Source organism: Schistocerca piceifrons, chromosome 2 (genome assembly GCF_021461385.2).
Source record: "Schistocerca piceifrons isolate TAMUIC-IGC-003096 chromosome 2, iqSchPice1.1, whole genome shotgun sequence".
In the NCBI taxonomy this organism is placed as follows: domain Eukaryota; kingdom Metazoa; phylum Arthropoda; class Insecta; order Orthoptera; family Acrididae; genus Schistocerca; species Schistocerca piceifrons.
Window position 1 is genome coordinate 321,605,873 of NC_060139.1, and position 25,208 is coordinate 321,631,080.

Here is a 25,208-nt window from a genome sequence, read left to right on the forward strand (position 1 = left end):
GACGCGTGTGACCACATTATAGAATGCATGGAGAAATGTCGCGGGGCCCTTTACCTAACAGTGAATTTCAAATGATTGTCGACGAAAATGGCGATGGTGACGACAATTATTAAGTTAATGGATCCACTGAAAGTGTAACAATGACTTTGCTTGTATTCATCTATGTACCAATTAGCTGGCTGGTTCCCCATCTCCGTAGGACCACAATACTGAAGCAGTTAAAGTACCAACACATACACAGAGGCACGATTCACAGGCAGATTGTGCATCAGTTGCCCTTCTTAAGGCAACCTGCGATTACGGGGGCAGTAACATCCTCTGGCCGCAGAATTAAGATAAAATAATTACCAAATTACAGATCTCTGGTTTCCCGTCGTTAGCGAAACCTGCCGCTGAGGAGAAAAAAGCTGAAGAAAATGAACCAGTTCTCTGAACCAATTAATGGTTGTGTATAGTTCTTACATTTTCTGTGAAATTTAGTTTTTTGAAGTGTTTCGATGCTCAACCTATTCTACAGATCTGATGTTTCTCTATACTTTCGCTGCAACTTTTTGCTGTATTTGGAATACCGTAACAGTTCCTCTAACAGTTTGTATGCTCTGTCAGAGTGAACGTGTGTAATTGTGGTGTTTAAAGTCATTGTGAGCAGAGAATCTGAACAAACCCAGGGCGAGAACTCCGCTTATATAAATATAGAATGCATAGTAACTGTTGAAGAAATGCAATGAAAAGTTCAACTGTTCAGTTCTGTTCGCATTGAAAAGTAATATCTTCTGTCTTCTTTTCCCTTCTAACATTATCGTTTTCTGTAGCGAATTTTGCTGCTCAAAACAAGTCTGAAATAACTAAACGTTAATTCAAATTTAAAGGCATGAATATCGTTCAGATTTAATTTTGGCCAGTGCTGTATGTATCACAATTTTCAGTTTATCGAATTCTGAGAATTCCCCGCCAAGCATACATTTCATAGGCGATTTATCGCTAATATTTTTCTTTAACTCGTGTCTCACATTAGTAGTGATCGCCTGAGGCACTTAAAAAACTTAAATTTTAATTGAGGTCTGAAAGATTACTTTTCTGCGTATATACTCCTCATATTTTTCTGTAGAAATTTCTCTACGATGTGTTTTTCTTCTTGCAGTAACCTATTCTTTTCGCGCGAAATACGTGACGCGGAGACCACGAAAACATTTCCGTGGCGCCATTGCTACAGTTAAACAGACGTAACTTCCGATGATGGTTTCTAGAAGGTGAAACGGAGTTTGTAACTCGGGAACTCACGCTCACAGCACCCGAAGAAGACAGCGATATAGTTCGGCTCGGAAATTTTGTGCAGAAGAAAGGAATCAACACCCGGGTGCGGCATACTTAACTATATCCAACACGCAATTTCATATGCTTAAGTAAAAGGACGGAAGTCTTTGCTATTAATCTGTAAAAAATGAAAAAAAACCATCTTGTTAATCGTGTCTTTTATTTATAGTGTTTTGGAATAAAAATGAAATTATTGACTGAAGGCTGTTTGGTTTCTTTTGCATTTTCTGGAAAATTTTTGTTACGACATAGCTTTTCATTTTAGCGTACAGATCCACCATGAAATTCTGGATGTATATAGACCAAACACAATTGATGTTCTAGCACACTTTCAAACTTGCCCAGATAACACAACACTGTCAACAACAATACTCAAGAGGTTCCAGTTTTCCCATTAATACGTTATCCTTCTTTTCCCAGATTATTAATTGGGAAACTTCCACTACACTTTTTTTATATTAGATAGGAAAAAAATGGAATGTATGCATCTAGGAAAAAGAATCAAAAGAGAATTTAAATCCAGTACCTGACTTATCTGTGTCAAAGTCAAAGGTCAGGCAAGTAAATTAATTAATTTTTTTTTACGATGTAGCTTTTCATTTCAGCGTACAGATTCACCGTGAAATTCTGGATGTATATACACCAAACACAATGACGCGCCCGGCCATGGGGCAATGGTGATAGCAGTTTGATCAAGGCCGCAGAAGCGTGGGTGATGCTGATCTGAAAGAAAGATCTTGCGTCAGGCGATTTCTATCTAATCGGCAAGCTGAAAGAACATCTGGGTGGGGGAAGGGGGAGGAGGGATATTTTCCAACAATGAGGACGTTCACACAGCGGTTCTAGAATGGCTCCGTGACCAACGAGCGGATTTCTAACGTCGAGAAATCGAATGACTTTTAGAATTTCCAAAGAAGGAAGGATGGAAAGTTAATGTTAAGTCCCAACTACGATGACGTGACTTGAGACGGAGCACAAGTTCTCCCAGGGTGTGCCTTAGCGATTTAGGGAAACTATGGAAAACCAAAATCTGGATGATCGGACGGGGATTTGAATTTCGTCCTGCCGAATGAGAATCCAGTGTGTTACTACAGCGCCACCTCGCACTATGCGACGTTCCGACCGTTGTTCACAGAGACTGGGTGGCTATGTTGAAAGTGTGGCGACATGTATCTGTGTCAATTTGAATTGCTTTGCAGCATTCAGTAAAAATCACTTAGCCTTTCGTAATAACTTGCAGCATAGTTTTTGAAGTCCCCTTGTATTCTTCCCTCCCACACGACTTACACTTCCTCGACTTCAACAGTTTGCGTACACGATCCATCACCGTTCAGCCAGTACTGTCACCACCATCTCCTTGACTGTCGTCAATAAATGTAATGGCGTTAGAAGATGCCGTCACAGTTGACCGCAAGAGTATTTTCCAAAATCACTTTCCATGCGAGGTATCAACACGTAATACTTTTAATGAAACGTGCCTGTACCTTTTAAAGCCATGCTGATTATTTATCGAAGATCCAACAAGATTAGCAACACAAGAAGACAGTCGTTTCGTATGAACAGAGTGAGTGAAAATTTAAAATTCTTTATGTGAACAGCAGACCAACAAACGAAGTGAATATTCCCTCGTGTTAGGTTTCCCTCCTTTCTCCGCAGGATGACCATAGCACATGGTTCAAATGGCTCTAAGCGCTATGGGACTTAACATCTGAGGTCATCAGTACCCTAGAACTTAGAACTACTTAAACCTAACTAACCTAAGGACATCACACGCATCCATGCCCGAGGCAGGATTCGAACCTGCGACCGTAGCAGCAGCGCGGTTCCGGACTGAAGCGCCTAGAACCGCTTGGCCACAGCGGCCGGCACCATAGCACATGCCAAGACTGTACAGAACAACTTTATTATCTATGTGCACTTTTGTTAAATGCTTTTGTATTGCCATTGTAGCTTCAAGTTGAGGTTTACCCCTCGAAATTTGTTGCTTCATTGATGTAAGTGGGTCAATAAAGTTTTTTACTGGTAACGGTCTCTGATAAACATTTTCGTACCGTTGTACCTAATCATCTCTCCCGCTATGTCCGTGTCACTGGTTTTCTTCGTCGTTTGGTAACTGGTGATGTTTTTGAAGTTAATGCAAATAGCACGACCTGCAGGGTGGAGGGGGGGGGGAGGGGGCGGCGGGGATTGGTAGTCAGGTAGTCAAGGATATGCCGTGGAGTCACGAGACAGACACCGGCGAGATACATTGCCGAGTAGCGCAGCCGTGTGGCGGCTCCGATGGTACAGGCAAAACGTTCGCAGCTCCTCTAACCGGCCACGCACGGCGGGGGGAATGTGTGTCAAGGTGCGTGCGCGCACTTGGACGCGCCTCCTCCCACAACCTGCACATTCCACCGCCAGCATCCGCAGGGGTGGGCGGATCTTTTGTCTGCTAGCCACTCCCCTGACACAGAGAAATTTCGACCGCTACTAACTAAGCAATACAATCGCTGTGGCTTCTCAGTCACAGCCCTACCATTAAAACGCTATTAAAAAGTATAGTATGAGAACTTTCGGTAGTTACTGAAGCCTTATGCTGCAAAACGAATAGATTTCAAGTCCCTGTCCGGCAGTCCTACTTTATTTCACTCGCAAATTATCGCAGATACGAGGGGCGTAAAATAAGTGATGCATCATTTTTTTTGAAGCAGCTTGCTTTCATTCGTGATTACAATACACTACTCTTTTGGCTACAAAACTCTACTTTTCAACATAATCTCCATTCAGTGCGACAGCTTTACGCCAACTTACTGGGAGGGGCTGTATTCCCACATGGTACCACTCTATTGGTCGACGTCGGAGCCAGTACTGCTTCCCGCGGAGTGTATGCTTTATTGGGCCAAACAGATGGAAGTCGGTAGTTGCGAGGTTCAGGCTGTGGGTTGGATGACGAAGGAGAGTGCAGTGAAGTTTTTTGAGATCCTCTCGGGTGCGCAAAAATGAGTGGGGCCTGCGTTGTCATGGAGAAGGAGAAGTTCGTTTGCATTTTTTTTTTTGTCGACGAAGAAGCTGAATTTTCTTCAGTTTCCTGAGGGTAGCACAATACAGAGTTGACCGTTGCATCATGAGCGACGACGTTAAACAGAATAACCTCTTCAGAGTCCTAGAAGACCGTCGCCATGACTCTACTGGCCAATGATGCGGCTTTGAACATTTTCTTCGGAGGAGAGATGGAGTAGCGCCACTCCGTGGATTGCCGTTTGTTTCCGGTGCGAAGCGACGAACCCATGTTTCATTACCTGTGACGATGGTCGAAAAAATGGTTCAAATGGCTCTAAGCACTATGGGATTTAATATCTGAGGTCATCAGTCCCCTTTACCTTTAACCCAAATAAATACAGACTCATTTTGATTAATTTTTCTTTTTCTACGAGTATACAAGACAAGAGGAGATGTTGAGTCATAAGCTGATTTACCAATATCTTTACTACCAAATTCAAACATATGATAGGTACGATAGGCAATTACATCTCTATCATTAAAACTTTCGAGACCAGGTACACTAGAAACTCCGGTACCACCTCTTACTATGGCAACGGTGAACCATCCATTTCCATGTGAGAAAGTGTCGTTTATATCCAAGCTAAAATTAAGAGAACATCCAAGAAATACAGAAGGTCCATCGACGAGAGCGTGGGCTGCAACACTCTTCACTGGAATGCGATTTTTCTTGTCTCTTGATGTTGTTGTAAGTTCAATGTTTTCTATGGTTTTGTAGACTGTTGTGCGGCTTCGTGAATGTGTGCTTCGTGTGTAGTGTCCCCAAGGGTAGACGATTTCCAAATGGTTCAAATGGCTCTGAGCACTATGGGACTTATCTTCTGAGGTCATCAGTCCCCTAGAACTTAGAACTACTTAAACCTAACTAACCTAAGGACATCACACACATCCATGCCCGAGGCAGGATTCGAACCTGCGACCGTAGCGGTCGCGCGGTTCCAGACTATAGCGCCTAGAACCGCTCGTCCACTCCGGCCGGCAGACGATTTCCAGTGGTTTCTCCTTAGCGTCCATGTTTTGTAAATGTTTCTAATTTCGTTTAACCAGGTGATTTTGTCCTTCTTAGAAAGATGTTACGTAATGTTTTGTTGTCTGTTCTCTACGTTTATGCATATATTTTGAAGCGGTTCTTGAGCGTGGTGAACCTAGCGCGAAGAAGACGTATGTTCTTCTAGTCATCAGAATTCCATTACGTTCGGTCACATATTTTTCCAAGAATTTCCGCTCCTGTTTCTAATTTTTCACACTTTAGAGTGACCGTCGACAACTCTAGTTTCTTATCCGTATAGTGCATCGGATAGAACAACTGTTTGTAGTACTTTAAATCGCATCGTGCAATAGTGCTTTTTATAATGGTTGTTCCACGTGTTTTTTTTTTCATTTGAAGTTTGATGATGCTTTTCAAATATTTTCGTGTATTGACCTCTAATGGCATTACGGTGACTAGAATTTACCTGATGAAGGATGTCAGTAAAAGTGTTCCATATTTCATGTAAAATGAAACTTAACCGCTGTTTCCATGTAGATCTTACATGTAATACATTTTCTCGGACTACATCTCAAGCCCTGCCTTTGATACTGTCTTGTATATTTTACCTACAACACTTTCTTATGTAGTGTTATTTATGTCATTAGTGAAGACTAAGCATTTAGCACTCACTTTTGCGTCCAGAATTATCTTTGATGTCAATTCTCTTGTAATGTTATCTAGAATTAAATAAATCGTGAAAGGCGACAGACAATTGCCATGTCATTGCGTGCGTTACTTAGAACGTTATATCATTTCTGTTTTTCGGAATATATACAGTTTTCAACTTAAATTAAATGACAAATTAAATTTAAACCTAAAAAAGTAATATTTTTCTTTAGAGACAATATGTTTGACGATACTTCTAATATTTTCGCATTTAAAGAATGCTGTCTTCGCAATCAAATTAGATATCATTCATATAAATACTAAAATTATACTAAGGTATAAGCTAAAGAAACAAATTTAAGAATAATTTGTAGTATTTGAATATAGTTTCATATCCTTTTACGTTGAAAAAAATTATTTCAGTTATTTTTCGGACAGTAACAATAAAATCAAGTTATATAACTAATAAACGAGAATGTCTTGTATTATTATGTAAGACAATTTTAAGCGGAAGAGATGTACTTTACTAAAATGTTGTGTCCTGATGGTGTTTCGAGACACACAGCCAGCGAACTGAAAAAAAAAAGAAAAATGGATTTGTGTTCAGGAATAGCAGAGCACAAATCCTTTAATAGTTAAGAGATGCAGTATTGCATTTCTTGTTAACTTTGGCCATGGGTGAAATTGAAGCTCTACCAGACTACGCCTGGAATGTTTCGAACAATTTCGGCAGAACATACTATACATGTAACTTATTATGCGAAAACAGAGAAATCGGCGAAAATAGGACACAACTAACATTCTTAGGGATGGAAGAGGAGGTAGGGGAGAGAAAGGAAGGGGGTGCCATATACGCATAACTCTCGAACGCAAGAAAGTATTTCAGATTTCAGTCAAACTTAGAATGCATATAGCCCACTATATATATATATACTGCAGAATGTAGGACAGCCGTAACACCAAAAGTAAGAGAGATGATCGTTAAATGGAGGCGACATGTATAAATAATCGATATTAGTCTCAAACCTATAGTATTCGAGGCTGCTAGGCTGATTTGTGGCAGTTGATGGATAGCGGTGGATGTGAGAAATGTTCACCTCGAGGCATGCACATTCTTCAGCAGCTGCTATTCTTCACATTCCTTCATCCTAAACGGGTTCAGCCTTTCTTGGCAGTGTGTCATGGTAGGCTAGCGCCCATCACCATACTAACGTCAGAGTGCCAGTATATATTACAGTGAACTCGTTCTATCACTTACTTTATTGTCTACAGCTCTCTGTGGTGTCTCTGGAGAGTCGTTTATTCAATACCGCGGCGCCACAGCCATGTTTACTTAGTACAAGGATTGCTTGAATATGTTAATGAGCGTGATGTTCGGAACCGGTTGTATATAAACGTAAAATGAAGAAGATAATTACTGCCATGATGACAACTAATCAAGCACTTTCTATGCAGAAAAGTTTGTACTGTACCTACATTCTACATACGCACCATTTGTCCGTCATTTGGTGTTTTCGAGAACGAAAGCGAGGACAGTCTCTTGTTATTGAAGGATGTCTTGTGTTTCCCTCGCCTGTGACGATACATTTTGGGACCACTGATGAGGGAAGCATTCGCTTCCGTAGCCGTCGTCGCTAAGGCACGCTGCAGTTTATGGACCCGTATCACCAGACGATGCAGTAAAGCCCTCGGTTGGATTCAAAACCTCTACTCAGTATTTAATTTGAAATGCTCAGAAAAAGTAGGACACGAGCCTAAGAGTACTGTCTTCAGAAATTGGTCAGTTAAGGACCTCGTTCATGCAGTTTACACATTAACTTCCTCTAGCGTGGGTCTGAAACCTGTATTTATTGTTGAAAGGACTTGTCAACCGCCGGCCGTTGTGGCCGAGCGGTTCTAGGCGCTTCAGTCCGGAACTGCCCTGGTGCTACGGTCGCAGGTTCGAGTCCTGCCTCGGACATGGATGTGTGTGATGTCCTTAGGTTAGTTAGGTTTAAGTAGTTTTAAGTCTAGGGGACTGATGACCTCAGATGTTAAGTCCCATAGTGCTCAGAGCTATTTGAATTTGAACTTGTCAGCCATAAGTAATTGACGACGTATGACGGGCAGATACAATTTAAAACTAAGAGTGCCGTTTCGAGAATGAATTTTCCTTCTGCAGTGACGTGTGCAGATTAAAAGTGTGTGCTGAACCGAGACTCGACTCTCGGTTCTTTGCCTTTCGTGGACGAGTGCTTTACCGAGGAGGCGCGAGATGAGGTATTGGCGGAAGTAAAGCTATGAGGGTAGGAGTGGGGGTAGCGAGTCGTCCTTTGATAGCTCAGTTGTTAGAGCTTTTACCCGCGGAAGGAAAGGTCTCAAGTTCGAGTCTCGGTCCAGCACACAGTTTTAATCTGACAGGAAGTATGTGTCTTAATGGTTTAAGGAACTCTCAGTTGTCGAGGGGATGCTTATGTGGCCGCCAGGTTAGCTGACCTCGTTCCTACTGAGCATATCTAGAACGTCATCGAGCGAAATTTCGCGTCTTGTACACAGCACCGATCAGTCGCTGTGATTTGTCGGTGGCGGTTCAGAGATCATGGACCGATATGATTGTCTAAATATTATCTGTGTCTCGTGGAGTCCAAGGCACTTGGCGTCGCTGCTGTCATCAGGGCGAAAAGGAATTCTGCACGTTACGTGGTTGATGTCTCCAAGTTATTTTTATATGTAGGAAGGGTAATCGATATTAGAATATAAAAAATGATTTCATTTGTAGTATGGAGGGGTCCCGGGTTGTGTGGCAACGCCCGTTCTAGTGCTGACGTTCGGTGCGCTCTGTTTCCTCCGCGCCGCGGCGCTCGCGTGACAGAGAAACTGTAGTCGGCGGCTGGCGGTTTGTCTCCATCAGCTGGTGGGGGCTGGAGAGGCCGAAACGTGAGACTGCAAGTCGACACCAGGCGACGCCACGCGCCCGGGGACCTCGGAGTCAACCGCAGCTGTGGCCCCAATAAGGGTACCCATTTCATCGCGCGGTTTTGAGAAGGCGAGGACACTTTAGCAATAAATACGAGTCTGTAAGGCGTCAAGCAGTTCGGCAAGGTTTCATATCACAGGAAGAGGAACATTAAATACTCTTTGTGTCTTTAATAGCACGCCTGATAACCACCGCAATGTTGATGGTCGGAAACAGAGGGGAGAACGAAGACAGCCTGCCTTTTATGACTGGTGCTGGAACAGATACACGCTGCTTCCCACCTGCAGAGAAGGTTCATGTACTTCTCCATTTAAATCTATACTCCAGAAGCCGCCTTGCTGTGTGTGGTGGAGGGTACTTCCTGTTCCAGTCGCGAATAGCTCGCGGGGAGAACAATTCCCGGTAAGGCCGGTATTACACTATCGTATTTCTTTGACAAAGAAATATGGTAAAATATTCATCAAATTTCTTTGACAAAGATCTTCGTCGTGGCGCTAAAAAGGGGTATTACATTATCGTCATATTTTTCGTCAAATTTCAAGAGGGCGAATAACTATTATGCGCTGCATGATCATCAGGCTGTAGTCCGTCGACTGAAGTCGAGAAAGAGATTCATCGCCAAGGCTCAACCACTAGAGAGAACACCAGAGTCTAACCGCATCACCGAGCGAGGTGGCGCAGTGGTTAGCACACTGGACTCGCATTCGGGAGGACGACGGTTCAATCCCGTCTCCGGCCATCCTGATTTAGGTTTTCCATGATTGCCCTAAATCGTTTCAGGCAAATGCCGGGATGGTTCCTTTGAAAGGGCTTGCGCTCCGTCTCTAATGACCTCGTTGTCGACGGGACGTTAAACACTAACCACCACCATCTAACCGCATCACCAGATGGAAGACCAAGCTACCACCCCTGCCTTGGACTCCACGAGACACAGATAATATTTAGACAATCATATCGGTCCATGATCTCTGATATCCCTGTAAAGGAAACGACTTGCCCTCCCCTACTTGCAGATCGCTCAATCGTCTTAGGGTGGGCGTTCCTCTATGCAAGACCAACATGCGAAAAATGGGGCATTCTTCCAGCTCATGGAGATACATCCTGCGAGTGCGGAACAACATAAGACCCGGCCCACCTGCTAATATGTCCTCAACTTGAACAACTCTGCACAACACAGTACCTGATCGAGGGAACCAACAAGGCCATCGGAGTTGCTACCTTCTGGAAATGCTGACCGGACACGGAAACGAACGGAATTGAATGAACAGTTGCATTGTGTGTGTATTTGAAAGAAAAGCTGCGGAAAAAAGGAAACATACTTGGATGAAGCCATAGGTGTTACGTCGAGATAGTAAAAGAATTCAGCAAAATTTGTTACTAGAGCTGCAAGTGGAGGACGTCAAGTCTTATTTATAAATTACTTATCAATGAATGAGAGTGGATTTGAGTATTTACTCAGTAAAGTGGCTCCTCACATTACAAAACGTAATACTCTCTTGAAAAATGCTGTACCTGCAGAAAACAGGGATTTCTTGATACAGGAGAGAGCTACTCTAGTTTACAACACAGCACTCGAATACCACATTGCACATTAATCAAAATAATTCCAGGAACGTGTGAAGCGATTTATTAAGTTGTGAAGGGGGAATATGTAAAGGCAAATAAATGTTTAGTACACTATATGGACATTAAGAACTGTTTTTATTTTTGGATAATTTAATTAATGGAATTAGTGTTCTAACAACTACAAAATTAATAAAAACTACGATACAGGGGAAGCGCTTTTTAACCTGTGGCATCCAGAGTTCATAAATAGCCAAAGTAAAATGGAAAGATACGAAATTTTTTATTTTAGAGTGTGACCATATCCTCTATTCCGGCTTGCTCAAAAGCTGCCACGGTGTTTGCGGATGGATAGGCGGATGGCTGTAGCCGCAATTGTGGACATATGTCGCCTGCAGCGAGGCCCTAGATTTGATCATATTTATTTGACGACAGGCGAGATTTGACAAAGTTCCCTATTACACCATCAAATTTCTTTGATATAAATATTTGACATATCTTCTTTGACAAAGAAATATGATTGTGTAATACCGACCTAAGCCTCTGCGTGGAAACGAATCTCTCTGATTTTATATTTGCGGTCTTTTCACGAGATATACGTAAGATAAAGCATTACATCTGTTGACTCTTCTAGGAACGTAAGCTCTCGCAAGTTTTAACAGTAAACGACACTGTGCTGAAGAACGCCTCTCTTGCAGCGTCTGCTTCTAGAGTTGGTTGGTCAGTCCTGTGAATCTTTCGTTTTTACTAAATGCTCTAAAAGCACCGAAAAAATAGCAACTAAAAAGCGAGAATCTCGTGTTCTAAACGCAGTGGTTTCTCGGCATGCGATTAGCTTGGTACTTAGTTCTCATGGTAATAAAATCGGATTAACTTGGTTCAGTTTATTAGGAATAATTTTAATGTGAAATTGAGTCCTCATCGTCAAACTTTTAAAATCACATTCGTAGAAAACGTTTGTGTAAGAAACTGGCTTGCGCATAAAACTGTTCTACAAGGTACCAATGGAAGGATTAATCACGATATCAACATTGGGAAAGGACAGATTTCAGAAAATTTTGAAAGCCAAAGAGTTGCGTTTACAGAGCACACACCTTGTTATCACAGCTCTTTAATATTTGTTTCGTCATAATAATAATTGACAAGCCCGTTAATAATGTGAGATGTTCTAATGACATATTCTCTGAGCCGAAAGATTGTAGCCCCACGGGATGGTAGTTCAAATGAATAATATCCGCTATAAACGTGATTTAAAGGTGAACAGGAATAAAGCTGAGCGAAAAATACAAAAAGTTACAACATCACTATCAGTACAAAATACAGAGAGTACAGAGATTCAGGTAGCATACCTATTTACAGGGGCAAATGGAGAAAATCACAGCGTTCGAACAAATGCCATAAGAATTAAAATTTTCTTTTGTAGATACCTGATCAGCAATGCTGAAATGTGAGCCCTACAATGTTAGTTCTTCTCAGTCCCACGTACGACGTAGAGCCAATCACATTCAAACGCGAACATGCTGCCAAGCCGAAAGTAATGTAAATGCTATTCCTCCGACGAATCCTAAAGCATCTTGGATGGACAGCAGCAGTTCTTGTCTGTGTCTGCTTTTAATTTCTTCGTGTCCTGTTTGGAGTATTGCTTTCAAGATCTTCCTCATCCTCTCTTGCCTCGTATCATTTCTTCCATTACATTAACTAGAAAACTGTTGTGTCGGTAGAAGTGCATAATTAATTGATCTGTTGTCCTCTGTACATGTTTTGACCAAATCTTCTAAGGATTTCTTCGTTTGCGAGTATTGCTCTCTGCGAGATCTTTTCCGTCCTACTCTAGCACCACATTCCAAATGCTTCTCGACGTTCCGTGTCGCATGCATCAATTGTCCAAGTTTCCAACTCATAGCCTCGCGGGGTAGCCATGCGGTCTCAGGCGTCTTGTCACGGTTCGCGCGGCTCCCCCCGTCGGAGGTTCGAGTGCTCCCTCGGGTATGGGTGTGTGTGTTCTAAGAGGAAGTTACATTAAGTAGTGCGTAAGTCTAGGGACGGATGACCTCAGCAGTTTGGTCACATAGTCCTTACCACAAATTTCTAAATTTCTAATTTTCCAACTCATACAGAGCCATGCTCCAGACAAAGTTATTAATAAATCTATTTTTAGTATCTACGTTTATGTTCCTTGATGTAAGCGGTACATAGCTGCCTTTGCCTGTGAAATTCAGCTGTTTGTATCGACCGAACGTTTGCCATCAGAGTGGTGTATCATTAATTCTAATGTCTCCTGTAGTATGTGGCCTTATATGTGTTAATATTCATGGTATACCTCTCTTTCGAGATCCTGTTCATTCTTGCTAACGTTTTTTCTAGCTTCCCTTCGTTTTCCTCTTTGAAACCTATGTTGCCAACAATTCTTATCATTTTGATTTCCACTCCATTAATATTTATTCGTTCCATATGCTCTTTAAATTCCTCAGTGCCTTTCTGACTACACGGGTTAAACAACACTAGTGACAAGTTTCATCCCTGATATAACCATTTCTCTTGTACTTTTGTATGATGTCCCTCTCTGGTTTCTATAGGAGTCATAATATACACAGCAACTACTAAAAACAAAACAAAAAAAAGTGGATCACATTACGGCAGGGTGTTAGGTACCGTCTTCCCTTTTTATTCAAGAAAATACACTGAAGAGCAAAAGAAAATGGGACCCCTCCCTAATAACGTATCGCCTCCTCCCCCCAAGCACGCAGAAGTGCCGCAACACGCAGCGGCATGGAACCGACTACTGTCTGAAGTAGTGGTGGAGGGAACTGACACCACGAATACTGTAGGGCTGCCATAAACTCGAAGAGTTCAAATGGTGCAAATGGCTCTGAGCACTATGGGACTTCTAAGGTCATCAGTCCCCTAGAACTCAGAACTACTTAAACCTAACTAACCTAAGGACATCACACACATCCATGCCCGAGGCAGGATTCGACCCTGCGACCGTAGCGGTCGCGCGGTTCCAGACTGTAGCGCCTTTAACCGCTTGGCCACCCCGGCCGGCAAACTCGAAGAGTACGAGAGGGTGGAGATCTCTTCTGAACAGCACGTTGCAAGGCAATCCTGATTTGCTCAATAATGTTCATGTCTGGGGAGTATGGTGGCCAGCGGAAATGTTTAAACTCAGAGGAGTGTTCTTGGAACCACTCTGTTGAAATTCTGGACGTGTGGGGTGTCGCATTGCCCAGCTGGAATTGCCCAAGTCCGTCAGAATGGAAAATGGACATTAATGGAGTCAGGTGATCAGACAGGATGCTTACGCACGTGTCACCTGTCAGAGTCGTATCTAGACGTATGAGGTGTCCCATATCACTCCAACTGCACACGCCCCACGCCGTTACAGAGCATTCACCAGCTAGAACAGTACCCTTGCTGACATGCAGGGTCCATGGATTTATGAGGTTGTCTCCATACCCGTACACGTCCATCCACCCGATACAATTTGAAACGAGACTCGTCCGACGAGGCAACATGTTTCCAGTCATCAACACTCAAATGTCGGTGTTGACGGGCCCAGGCGAGGCGTCAGGCTTTGAGTCGCGCAGTCGTTAAGGGTACACGAGTGGGCCTTCGACTCCGAAAGCTCATATCGATGATGTTTCGTTCAACTGTTCGCACGTTGACACTTGTTGATGGCTCAGCATTGAAACCTGCAGCAGTTTGCGGAAGGGTTGCACTCCCGTCACACTGAACGATTCTATTCAGTCGCCGTTGGTCCCATTCTTGCAGGATCTTTTTCCGGCCGCAGCGATGTCAGAGATTTGACGTTTTATCGGATTCCTGATACTCACGGTATATTCGTGAAATAGTCGTAATGGAAAATCCCCACTTCATCGCTACCTCGGAGATGCTTTGTCCCATCATGCCGACTATAACACCACGTTCGAACTCACTTAAATCTTGATAACCTGCCATTGTAGCAGCAGTAAGCGATCTAACAACTGCGCCAGACACTTGTTGTCTTATATAGGCGCTACCGACCGCAGCGCCGTATCCTGCCTTTTTACATATCTCTATATTTGAATACGCATGCCTGTACCAGTTTCCTTGGCGCTTCAGTGTATCAGCAAGCGTCAAACTGAAAGGAATGTCGTGGATCAGAACATCACAGGGGTGTAGTAAATCCAGCTTGATGGTAGCTATGGAGAAGGTGCAGTGAGAAGCGGAAGAACGAGAAGACGTTGGATAGCAAGAATTTTCTGGGAGCATAAGAAAGCGAGAAGGATACCGTGACAGATATGTCAGATGCAGGAAGGAAAGAGCAGGGAAACTAGGAGTATAAAACAGCAGTAATACAAGAGCTCGCGAGGAAGTGGCAGAGACCTGTCCATTCCCGTCCTGAAAGCTACGCAGCGGCCGTAGTGGCGATTACTGAGTGCGTACCGGGCCCAAGGCATCGCCGGCCGCTTTCTCCGGCTCCACGGCAGCCGTCGCAAGAGATACGGACCCGGCGAGTGAAACTCGCTCGACAGCTAGACAGGTAGTTCTTACCGTCAACAAGTTTAGAAACCTATGACTCTGTGATCCATTTCTTTAGCGTGGTGTCATGGCCTCAGATCCTGGAGATGGTTTAACCTTGCATATTACAAACTATTACATCAATATAGTTCAAAAGAGCACTTGTACCGAATCTAGAAAAATCGTTTGTTTCAATGTCTGCGTGCTTGCTGTAGTTTCTACATTGCAGTGAATCCTGGTGGGTACCCGACTGGTTTCGTAACCGAATGGAGCGAGGTTCGTATCTCCATCTGGTTATCCCTACTTCTTTTCTTCTTTCTTAACCAAATGAACTAGCTTCCGTCTGTAATGGGCTTGCTATCGAGTGGATATTAGATTCTACATATGCTGCGTTTTAAATGAACTTCACTGGGACCACGTCATTTCTTCATTTATTGTCTGTAATATCCTGTAAACTGATGTAATTTTTGTATAATTCATGATACCTTTTATACTTTATCACTTTCTCATTACAATCAGACGAAAACTACAAAATATCTTTGAAAAAAACTATATTTTATAAATGCTGTATAAGTCGCTTCTCTCTCAGATTAACACAGTAATAAATTATATCGTGTGTATCAATTGCCGAGTGCAAGTCTTTCAATTGGACCCCTCTTCGTCGACCTGCTTGACCATAATGTACCCCAGTCATTCAACCGGGGGGAAGAGACCTACAGTTTTTAGAGGTGAAGGCTAGATTAAAGTCAGACTGAAACTTTCCGTAGTCCAATTGGGATTCTATCCCGCGACTTTTGGTATTTAGCCACGCGTTTCACCAGTAGACCACCATGCCTGACGCATTAACATTCTACAGAGCGCTTGAAATTACTATTACAGGCTGCTAGGGATTGTATAAGGGACTTACAATGAAGCGCCAAAAAAACTGGTATAGGCATGCGTATTCAAGTACAGAGATATGTAAACAGGCGGAATACAGCGCACCGGTCGGCAACGGCTATATAAGACAACAAGTGTCTGGCGCAGTTGTTAGATCCGTTCCTGCTGCTACAATGGAAGGTTTCAAGATTTGAGTGAGTTTCAACGTGGCGCTATAGTGGGCAAACAAGCGATGGGGCACAGCATCTCCGAGGTAGCGAAGAAACTGGGATTTCCCCGTACGCCCATTTCACGAGCGTACCGTGAATATCAGGGATCTGCCGCAAATTGTTGCAGATTTCAATGCTGGACCATCAACAAATGTCAACGTGCGAACTATTCAACGAAACATCATCGATATGGGCTTTCGGAGCCGAAAGCCCACTCGTGTACCCTAGTTGCATGCACAACACAAAGCTTTACGTATCGTCTAGGTCCGTCAGCACCGACATTGGACTATTGATGACTGGAAACATGTTGCCTGGTCGGACGAGTCTCGTTTCATATTGTATAGAGGGGATGGACGTGTACGGAGACAACTTCATGAATCCATGGACCCCACATGTCAGGAGGGGACTGTTGAAGCTTGTGGACGCTGGTGGAGGCGTGTGCAGTTGGAGTGATATGAGACCCCTGATACATCTATATACGACTCTGACAGATGACACGTACATGGGCATCCTCTCTGGTGACTTGCATCCATTCATATCCACTGTGTATTCCGACGGGCGTGGGCAATTCCAGTAGGACAATGCGACACCCTACAAGTCTAGAATTGCTACGGAGTGGCTCCACGAACACTCTTCTGAGTTTAAACACTTCCGCTGGCCACCAAACTCTCGCCCTAAAGCGCGGACATGTCGCCCTACGACTTCCGTGTGTCTGGTCCACACACACACACACACACAAAAAAAAAGGCTCAAACTGTTGCCCTGCAACTCGGACGATGGACTGTATGACGTAGTGGAGAACTGGCTCCTGTCACGGCCACAGGTATTCTGAGAACAGGGAATCTTTCGGTTCGTGTAACACTGGGATGGATGTGTTAAGGCCTCTGGTGATTACTTTTGAATAAACACTTCACTTATACCGACAGTGCTGTTTCGCACCTTTTATTTTAAACACCCGAATAATATTATTACACATTTTAGTATAAAACTGTAATTCGCAGTTAATAGTTGAAAAGAATTACACTGGCAATGCCTTTGAATTATCTTAAAATATATTTACTATAGTCCCATACCGTTCAAAGTGTGCTCACGAATAATGAGGAAACGCCCTCTGGTAGTGATATTTGTGACTGTTTATCTCTCCAATGCATGTGACTTGTTATATGTTGCTTACTCGGAGCAACTCATCTACGCAGTGTGTTACTACACAAACGCACATACGCTACGTTCAGCTTTCCAGATCCAAGCCCGCCGACTATGCCCGCACAGGACAGTTTATCTTCTTCGTAACTGTTGCTTTTCCGACACACCTCCTTCCAGTTCTCTGAATTTTCGTTCTCGTTTATCATATTCACCTTCTCAGAAACATCTTTTTTCTCCTTTGAAGAAGATAAGAGCGAATATGTCTCGTTTTAATGTCACAATTTTGATAATATTTTTACACAGATGTAGTGTTGCGGGTGTGCTGAAAACTAATGTCACCGAATAGTTTATTCTGCTTTCAATATCGGCTGAGGATTACACGTCGTGCATGTTGTTCGGTGGACTTTTGCGCTTCTCTGAAGCAAGTTGCAACCCCCTGCCGATAGAGGGCTCGGAATTGTAGCGTGTAACATGGCAGTTTGTGCCTTAATCGAGTTTCTAACTGCAGGGAAACGTTCGTCCACACGTGCAGAATCCTCTCCTTCTGCATGACAATCCCAGCCCACACACGAGCGCTGCGACATCTCCGACAATCCGACGCCTTGGGTACAGTGTCCTCGATCACCCTTCATACAGTCCCGACTTGACCCCACCAGATTTTTCATCTGTTTGCAAAACTTAAAGAACAACTTGGTAGTGATTGAGCAATGCAAGCAGAAGTGAGGTTGTAGCTCCGTCAACAAAGTCAGACATTCTGCAGTGAAGGTATCAACAAACTGGTCTCTAGTTGGAAGAAATTTACTCGTCGCGACGGTAACCGTGTTGAGAGATAGACATATAGATAAGAAATGTGATGCAGAATGTTGATAAAGTCTGTTTTATTTAAAAAAACTGTAAGAGTTTTGACGTAAAAAATTCGAATGCATTACTTTTCACCACGCCGTCGTATTGAATTAAGGTCAAGTATTTTTATATTGATCCTAATATTTTAAAACATGTTAACGGAATGCTGGACTGCTACCACCTCATATTAAGGGGGGTAGGACGTCAAACGGGCCGACTTGGAGCAGGAGAGGCAGCACAGGACATTTTATTTTCTACCGTCTATACTTTTACAAATAAATTGATAAAACTTTGTCAGCATGACCAGGAAGGATTCAGAATTCACACTTATAGCAGTGGAAGTTCTAAAACATAATGAAGTAATTTTTTTTACGTGTGAAATTTCATCATTTTTTTCACTTACTAATGGCAGCATTTGCTGCTGTAGGTACAATTTTCTTCATAAGTAAGAGAGATGGATCGATGAATTTTGCACAGCATACAAACCATACTTAAAGGTGTATGAAACTCTAGAACTTTCTAAATCTATTAAAAACTGTGGTAAAAATCGAGGTAATTAACTACAAAATTTGTGTTTTTTCTGAACATGAAGTTTAAAATACAACAGATCATTCGTGTTTTCATAAATTAAATAAATTCTAGAGTTTCATACACCTGTAAGTATGGTATGTATGCTGTGCAAAATTCATCGAAGAATCTCTCTAACTTATGAAGAAAAGTGTACCTATAGCAACAAATGCAGCCATTAGTAAGTGAAACAATGATAAAATTTCACACGAAAAAAAATTATTTTGTTGTGTTTTCGAACTTCCACTGCAATGAGTGTGAATCCTGAATCCTTCCTGGTGATGCTGACAAATTTTTATGAATTTGAAACTTCCTGGCAGATTAAAACTGTGTGCCCGACCGAGACTCGAACTCGGGACCTTTGCCTTTCGCGGGAAAGTGCTCTACCATCTGAGCTACCGAAGCACGACTCACGGCTGGTACTCACAGCTTTACTTCTGTCAGTATCTCGTACCCTACCTTCCAATGAATTTATTTGTAAAAGTATGGACACTGAAAATTAAAATGTCCTGTGATGCCTCTCCTGCTCCAAGTCGGCCCGTTTGACGTCCTACCTCCCTTAAAAAAACGATGGGTAGTATAAGAGATAATATATGCGTTTGTGTGTTGTGTTGCAGAGGATGCCTATAGAGGGCCAGGAGCGGTCGGAGCTGCCGCTGCAGCTATGCACCCGGCCGCCGCCGGGACGTGCGCCACCGGGCCTTCCGCCCCCGCCGTTCCCGACGCTCCCTTCGCCGGGTGCGTCCAGCTCTCGCTCCGGAGGCGGCAGCTCCGCTTCCGGTAGCGGAGGCAGCGGCGGCGGTGGGGGCGGCAGCAGCGCAGCCGCCGCCGCCGCGGCCGCCGCCTTCGAAGTGTCTCTGTACCACCGCCACTTGGCGGCGCTGACGGCGGCCGCCGCCCACCACCACCGCGAGTCCTCCGCCTTCGTGCCGGTGGTGCCCTCTCGCTTCGTGCACGCCGCCGCCGCAGCAGCCGCCAGCGCCGGCGCGCCCTTCCCGCCGCCGCCGCCCCCGCCGCCCCCCGGAGACCCAGGGTGCAAGCCGGGCGCGAAGCCGCCAGCGCCGCCCCCGACGGCCACCGCCGCCTCCGCTTCCGGCGGCGGCTCGGCGGGCGGCGGCTCCTCCTCCAGCTTCGAGCTGATGGCGCTGATGGCGGACAAGCGCAAGGAGCTGGCGGCGCTGGCCGTGCTGCCGCCCCCGCCCCCGCAGGGCCCGGGCGCGCCGCCTCCCGTGGTGCCGCCGCCGCCCCCCGGGCCATCCTCGGCCGCCGCCGCGGCAGCCGCCGCCGCTGCCGCCTATGCGGGGGCGGCAGCTTTCGCGTTCCCCGGCTCGGTGTACCACGCCGCCGTCAGCGCCGCCCATCACCTCGACCGGCGGCTGCTGCGCGCGCCCGGTAGAGCCTCGCGACCCAAGAAGCAGTTCATCTGCCAGTTCTGCAAGCGCCAGTTCACCAAGTCCTACAACTTGCTCATTCACGAGCGCACGCACACCGACGAGCGGCCCTACTCGTGCGACATATGCGGCAAGGCGTTCCGGAGACAGGACCACCTCAGGGACCACAGGTCAGTCTTCACAGACCTATCTTGCTTATTCAGTAGGGTGTGCGGAAATATGTCAAATGACAATGAGATAGAAGAAGAAAACTTTATTTCAAAACTTGTTGTTGTGGTCTTCAGTCCTGATACTGGTTTGATTCAGCTCTCCGTGCTACTCTATCCTGTGCAAGCTTCTTCATCTCCCAGTACCTACCGCAACCTACATCCTTCTGAATCTGCTTAGTGTATTCATCTCTTGGTCTCCGCCGGCCGGAGTGGCCGTGCGGTTCTAGGCGCTACAGTCTGGAACCGAGCGACCGCTACAGTCGCAAGTTCGAATCCTGCCTCGGGCATGGATGTGTGTGATGTCCTTAGGTTAGTTAGGTTTACTTAGTTCTGAGTTCTAGGCGACTGATGATCTCAGAAGTTAAGTCGCATAGTGCTCAGAGCCATTTTCTTGGTCTCCGTCTACGATTTTTACCCTCCACGCTGCCCTCCAATACTAAATTGGTGATCCCTTGATGTCTCCGAACATGTCCTACCAACCGATCCCTTCTTCTAGTCATGTTGTGCAACAAACTTCTCTTCTCCCCAATCCTATTCAATACCTCCTCATTATTTACGTGATCTAGCCATCTAATCTTCAGCATTCTTCTGTAGCACCACATTTCGAAAGCTTCTATTCTCTCCTTGTCTAAACTATTTATCGTCCACGTTTCACTTCCATACATGGCTACACTCCATACAAATACTTTCAGAAACGACTTCCTGACACTTAAATCTATTCTCGATGTTAACAGATTTCTCTTCTTCAGAAACGCTTTCTTTGCCATTGCCAGTCTACATTTTATATCCTCTCTACTTCGACCATCATCAGTTATTTTGCTCCCCAAATAGCAAAACTCCTTTACTACTTTGTCTCATTTCCTAATATAATTCCCTCAGCATCACCCGACTTAATTCGACCACATTCCATTATCCTCGTTTTTCTTTTGTTGATGTTCATCTTATATCCTCCTTTCAAGACACTATCCATTCCGTTCAACTGCTCTTCCAAGTCCTTTGCTGTCTCTGACAGAATTACAATGTCATCTGCGAACCTCAAAGTTTTTATTTCTTTTCCATTGATTTTAATACCTACTCCGAATTTTACTTTTGTTTCCTTTACTGCTTGCTAAGTATACAGATTAAATAACATCGGGGAGAGACTACAACCCTGTCTCACTCCCTTCCCAACCACTGCTTCCCTTTCATGTCCCTCGACTCTTATAACTGCCATCTGGTTTCTGTACAAATTGTAAATAGCCTTTCGCTCCCTGTATTTTACCCCTGCCACCCCTTCAGAATTTGAAAGAGTGTATTCCAGTCAACATTATCAAAAGCTTCCTCTAAGTCTACAAATGCTAGAAACGTAGGTTTACCTTTCTTTAATCTAGCTTCTAAGATATGTCGTAGGGTCAGTATTGCCTCACGTGTTCCGATATTTCTACGGAATCCAAACTGATCTTCCCCGAGGTCGGCTTCTACTAGTTTTTCCATTCGTCTGTAAAAAATTCGCGTTATTATTTTGCAGCCGTGACTTATTAAGCTGATAGTTCGGTAATTTTCGCATCTGTCAACACCTGCTTTCTAATCGCCATAAAAGATACATTTACCTCACTGTCAGACAAAATGGTCAATGCCTTATGGAAAACAGTTTGTGGTTGCGTACGGAACCATAATTGCACCTCTCCGTCCGAAACAACTCATCGGCCACAAATATATTTCTTCAGGTCTCGAAAAACATTGAAAAGGCATGGGGAGAATCGGCCGTGTATGGAAAATGTGTAGTGGCTTCCCAGCGAAACTTCTGCGCCGTAGTTGAAACAAGTAGCACACCAGCTCCGGGAAAATCATGATGACCTTTTTCTTTGACAGCAAGGGTCCGCTGCTCATTGACACTATGGAACACAGCACCACAATTAACGTACAGAGGTATGTGGTCACTTTGCAAAATATGAACCGCAGCACCAAGTGCAAACCCCCGGAAATTTTGACAGACGTCGTGTTTCTGTGGCAGTATAGCGCCGCCCGCATCTGGCCAAGGTTATTTCGACTACTCTGCAGAAGTTTCGCTGGAAAGCCCCTACACATCCTTCTGTTAGTCGTGACCCTTCTCGCCGGCCGTGGTGGCCGAGCGGTTCTAGGCGCTTCAGTCCGAAACCGCGCTGCTGCTAAGGTCGCAGGTTCGAATCCTGCCTCGGGCATGGATGTGTGTGATTTCTTTACGTTAGTTAGGTTTAAGTAGTTCTAAGTCTAGGTGACTGATGACCTCAGATGTTAAGTCCCATAGTGCTTAGAGCCATTTGAACAATTTTTGAACCTGTGAAAATCCCACGAAAACACGTGTAGTAGTTTAGAGATTAGCGTGTTTAAACAGTCAGACAGACAAACCCTTGGTTGTACAGTTTTATTATTAGTGAAGATTTATATAAATACAACAAATTTTAATAGGGCCTTTCGATGGAGTGGCTTTGTTCCGAGAAAACGGAGAAGCGCTAGCGATTTAATAGCCGTGGATGAGGGTTCCGGAATCGCATTGCCTTTCGGGACGAGTATCCATCCATCACGGCTGTAGCGTCCGTTTGATGGGTGCCCCCTAACTGCGCCTGATTGGACAATGGCCCAGATGGCCCGTGGCGGTCCTACCTGTGCAGCCGTGGCGGCGCCGCTCCACTGGTTTTCTGGCCGTAAATCTACGGCGGGTCCATCTTCTGGAGGCTGGCAGTCCGGCGGTTCCCATGCGCGTCCGGCCGCCCCTGTGGTTATTACGGGGGAATGCGGGGTAGGCGGTAGGAGGATGCCGTAGTGCGGCTGCGGTGAGGCATTCCAGCACGCGTCTCAGACTGTTACGGTGTTCGCCCGCGTGTCGACGTATGCGCTTCAGACCACTGTAGAAACCGCAGACGATGTATCCGAGAGGTGAGGAGGATGTGCTTTCCACGAGCAGAGTAACGTACACTGTCTGACGTAAGCGTGGTGATTGCCTCAACGCCTGGAGGAGCACAACAAAAACTGAAGGAGAATAGCGCAGCGGCACACAGAGCTGCACGTCTCCAGTTGCACGGGAACTGCACAGTAGCCGACTAGAAGCGTGCCGTCTTGTCCGAAGAGTAGCGATTGTGCCTCTTTTCAAACGATGCAAGGTGTAGATCAGGGCCGGCCACGGCGTGTCAAACTTCACGCGTGCAGGGTGTGCGGACCGCAGCCCGGCCCGTCTCAGCGTTGTTCAGTCCCTCTCGGAAGTACCCGGTACAGCGCGAATTTTATTTATTACTTACAAGGGAAACTCCTCATCGCACCCCCTCAGATTTTGTGGTAAGATGGCCCAGTGGATGGCCTGTCAGAAACTGAACGCAGATCAAGCATGAAAACATTATGAATCACCTTGAAGAAAATAGTTCAAATTGTTCTGAGCACTATGGGACTTAACATTGGAGGCCATCAGTCCCCTAGAACTTAGAACGACATAAACCTAACTAACCTAAGGACATCACACACATCCATGCCCGAGGCAGGTTTCGAACCTGCGACCGTAGCGATCGCGCGGTTCCAGACTGAAGCGCCCAGAACCGCTCGGCCACACCAGCCGGCTTGAAGAAAATGACTTATTGATGCATAACCAACACGGATTCAGAAAATATCGTTCTTGTGCAACACAGCTAGCTCTTTATTCCCATGAAGTAATGAGTGCTGTCGACGAGGGATCTCAGATCGATTCCATATTCCTAGATTTCCAGAAGGCTTTTGTTGCCGTTCCTCACAAGCGACTATTAATCATATTGCGTGTATATGGAGTATCGTTTCAGTTGTGTGACTGGATTCGTGATTTCCTCTCAGAGAGGTCACAGTTCGTAGTGATAGACGGTAAATCATCGAGTAGAACGGAAGTGATATCTGGCGTTGCGCAAGGTAGTGTCATAGGCCCTCTGCTGTTCCTGATTTACATAAATGATCTAGGTGATAATCTGAGCAGCCCCCTTACTTTGTTTGGTGATGATGCTGTAATTTACCGTCTAGTAAAATCATCAGACGATCAATTCCAATTGGCACTAAACAAAGAAAAATGCGAGGTCATCCACATGGGTACTAAAAGAAATCTGCTAAATTTTGGGTATACGATAAATCGCACAAATTTAAGGGCTGTCAATTCGACTAAATACCTAGGAATTACAATTACGAGCAACTTAAATTGGAAAGACCACATAGATAATATTGTGGGGAAGGCGAAACAAAGCCTGCGCTTTGTTGGCAGAATACTTAGAAGATGCGACAAACCCACTAAAGAGGCAGCCTACATTACACTTGTGCGTCCTCTGCTGGAGTATTGCTGCGTGGTTCTGGATCCTTACCAGGTAGGATTGAGGGAGGACATCGAAAAGGTGCAAAGAAAGGCAGCTCGTTTCGTGTTATCGCGCAATAGGGGTGAGAGTGTCACTGATATGGTACGCGAGTTGGGGTGGCAGTCACTGAAACAAAGGCGGTTTTCTTTGCGGAGAGATCTATACACGAAATTTCAATCACCAACTTTCTCTTCCGAATGCGAAAATATTTTGTTAACACCCACCTACGTAGGGAGAAAAGATCATCATAATAAAATAAGAGAAATCAGAGCTCGAACGGAAAGATTTAGGTGTTCCTTTTTCCCACGCGCCTCTCGAGAGTGGAATGGTAGAGAAGTAGTATGAAAATGGTTTGATGAACCCTCTGTCAGGCACTTAAGTGTGAATTGCAGAGTAATCACGTAGATGTAGATGTAGAAAACAGGAAGAAGGTGTACTGAACAGTGAACAGTCCAAGCTTAAAAACTGCAATACTGAGCAGAAATACACAGCCATGATGTCGTGTGTAAGAGGTTACGTTGTTGAACTCCAAACAGGACGAGCCGCGTTCAAAACTCGTGTCATTATGATGAATAGTGACAGGAGGCGAGTAACCACACACACGTCTCACAGAAATGAAAACAACAAATAAACCGGTGCG

General features: G+C 44.7%; 1 protein-coding gene across 1 annotated transcript in view; it reads left to right on the plus strand.

Annotated features, from left to right (window-relative positions):
- LOC124775358 (protein bowel-like) overlaps positions 1 to 25,208 on the plus strand; it is a 302,006-nt gene that overhangs the window by 12,529 nt on the left and 264,269 nt on the right. Inside the window, exon 2 of the mRNA XM_047250190.1 lies at positions 19,270 to 20,213. Coding sequence (XP_047106146.1) covers positions 19,273 to 20,213 — 941 coding nt within the window. The 5' untranslated portion in view covers positions 19,270 to 19,272. The remainder of the gene's footprint in view (positions 1 to 19,269; positions 20,214 to 25,208) is intronic.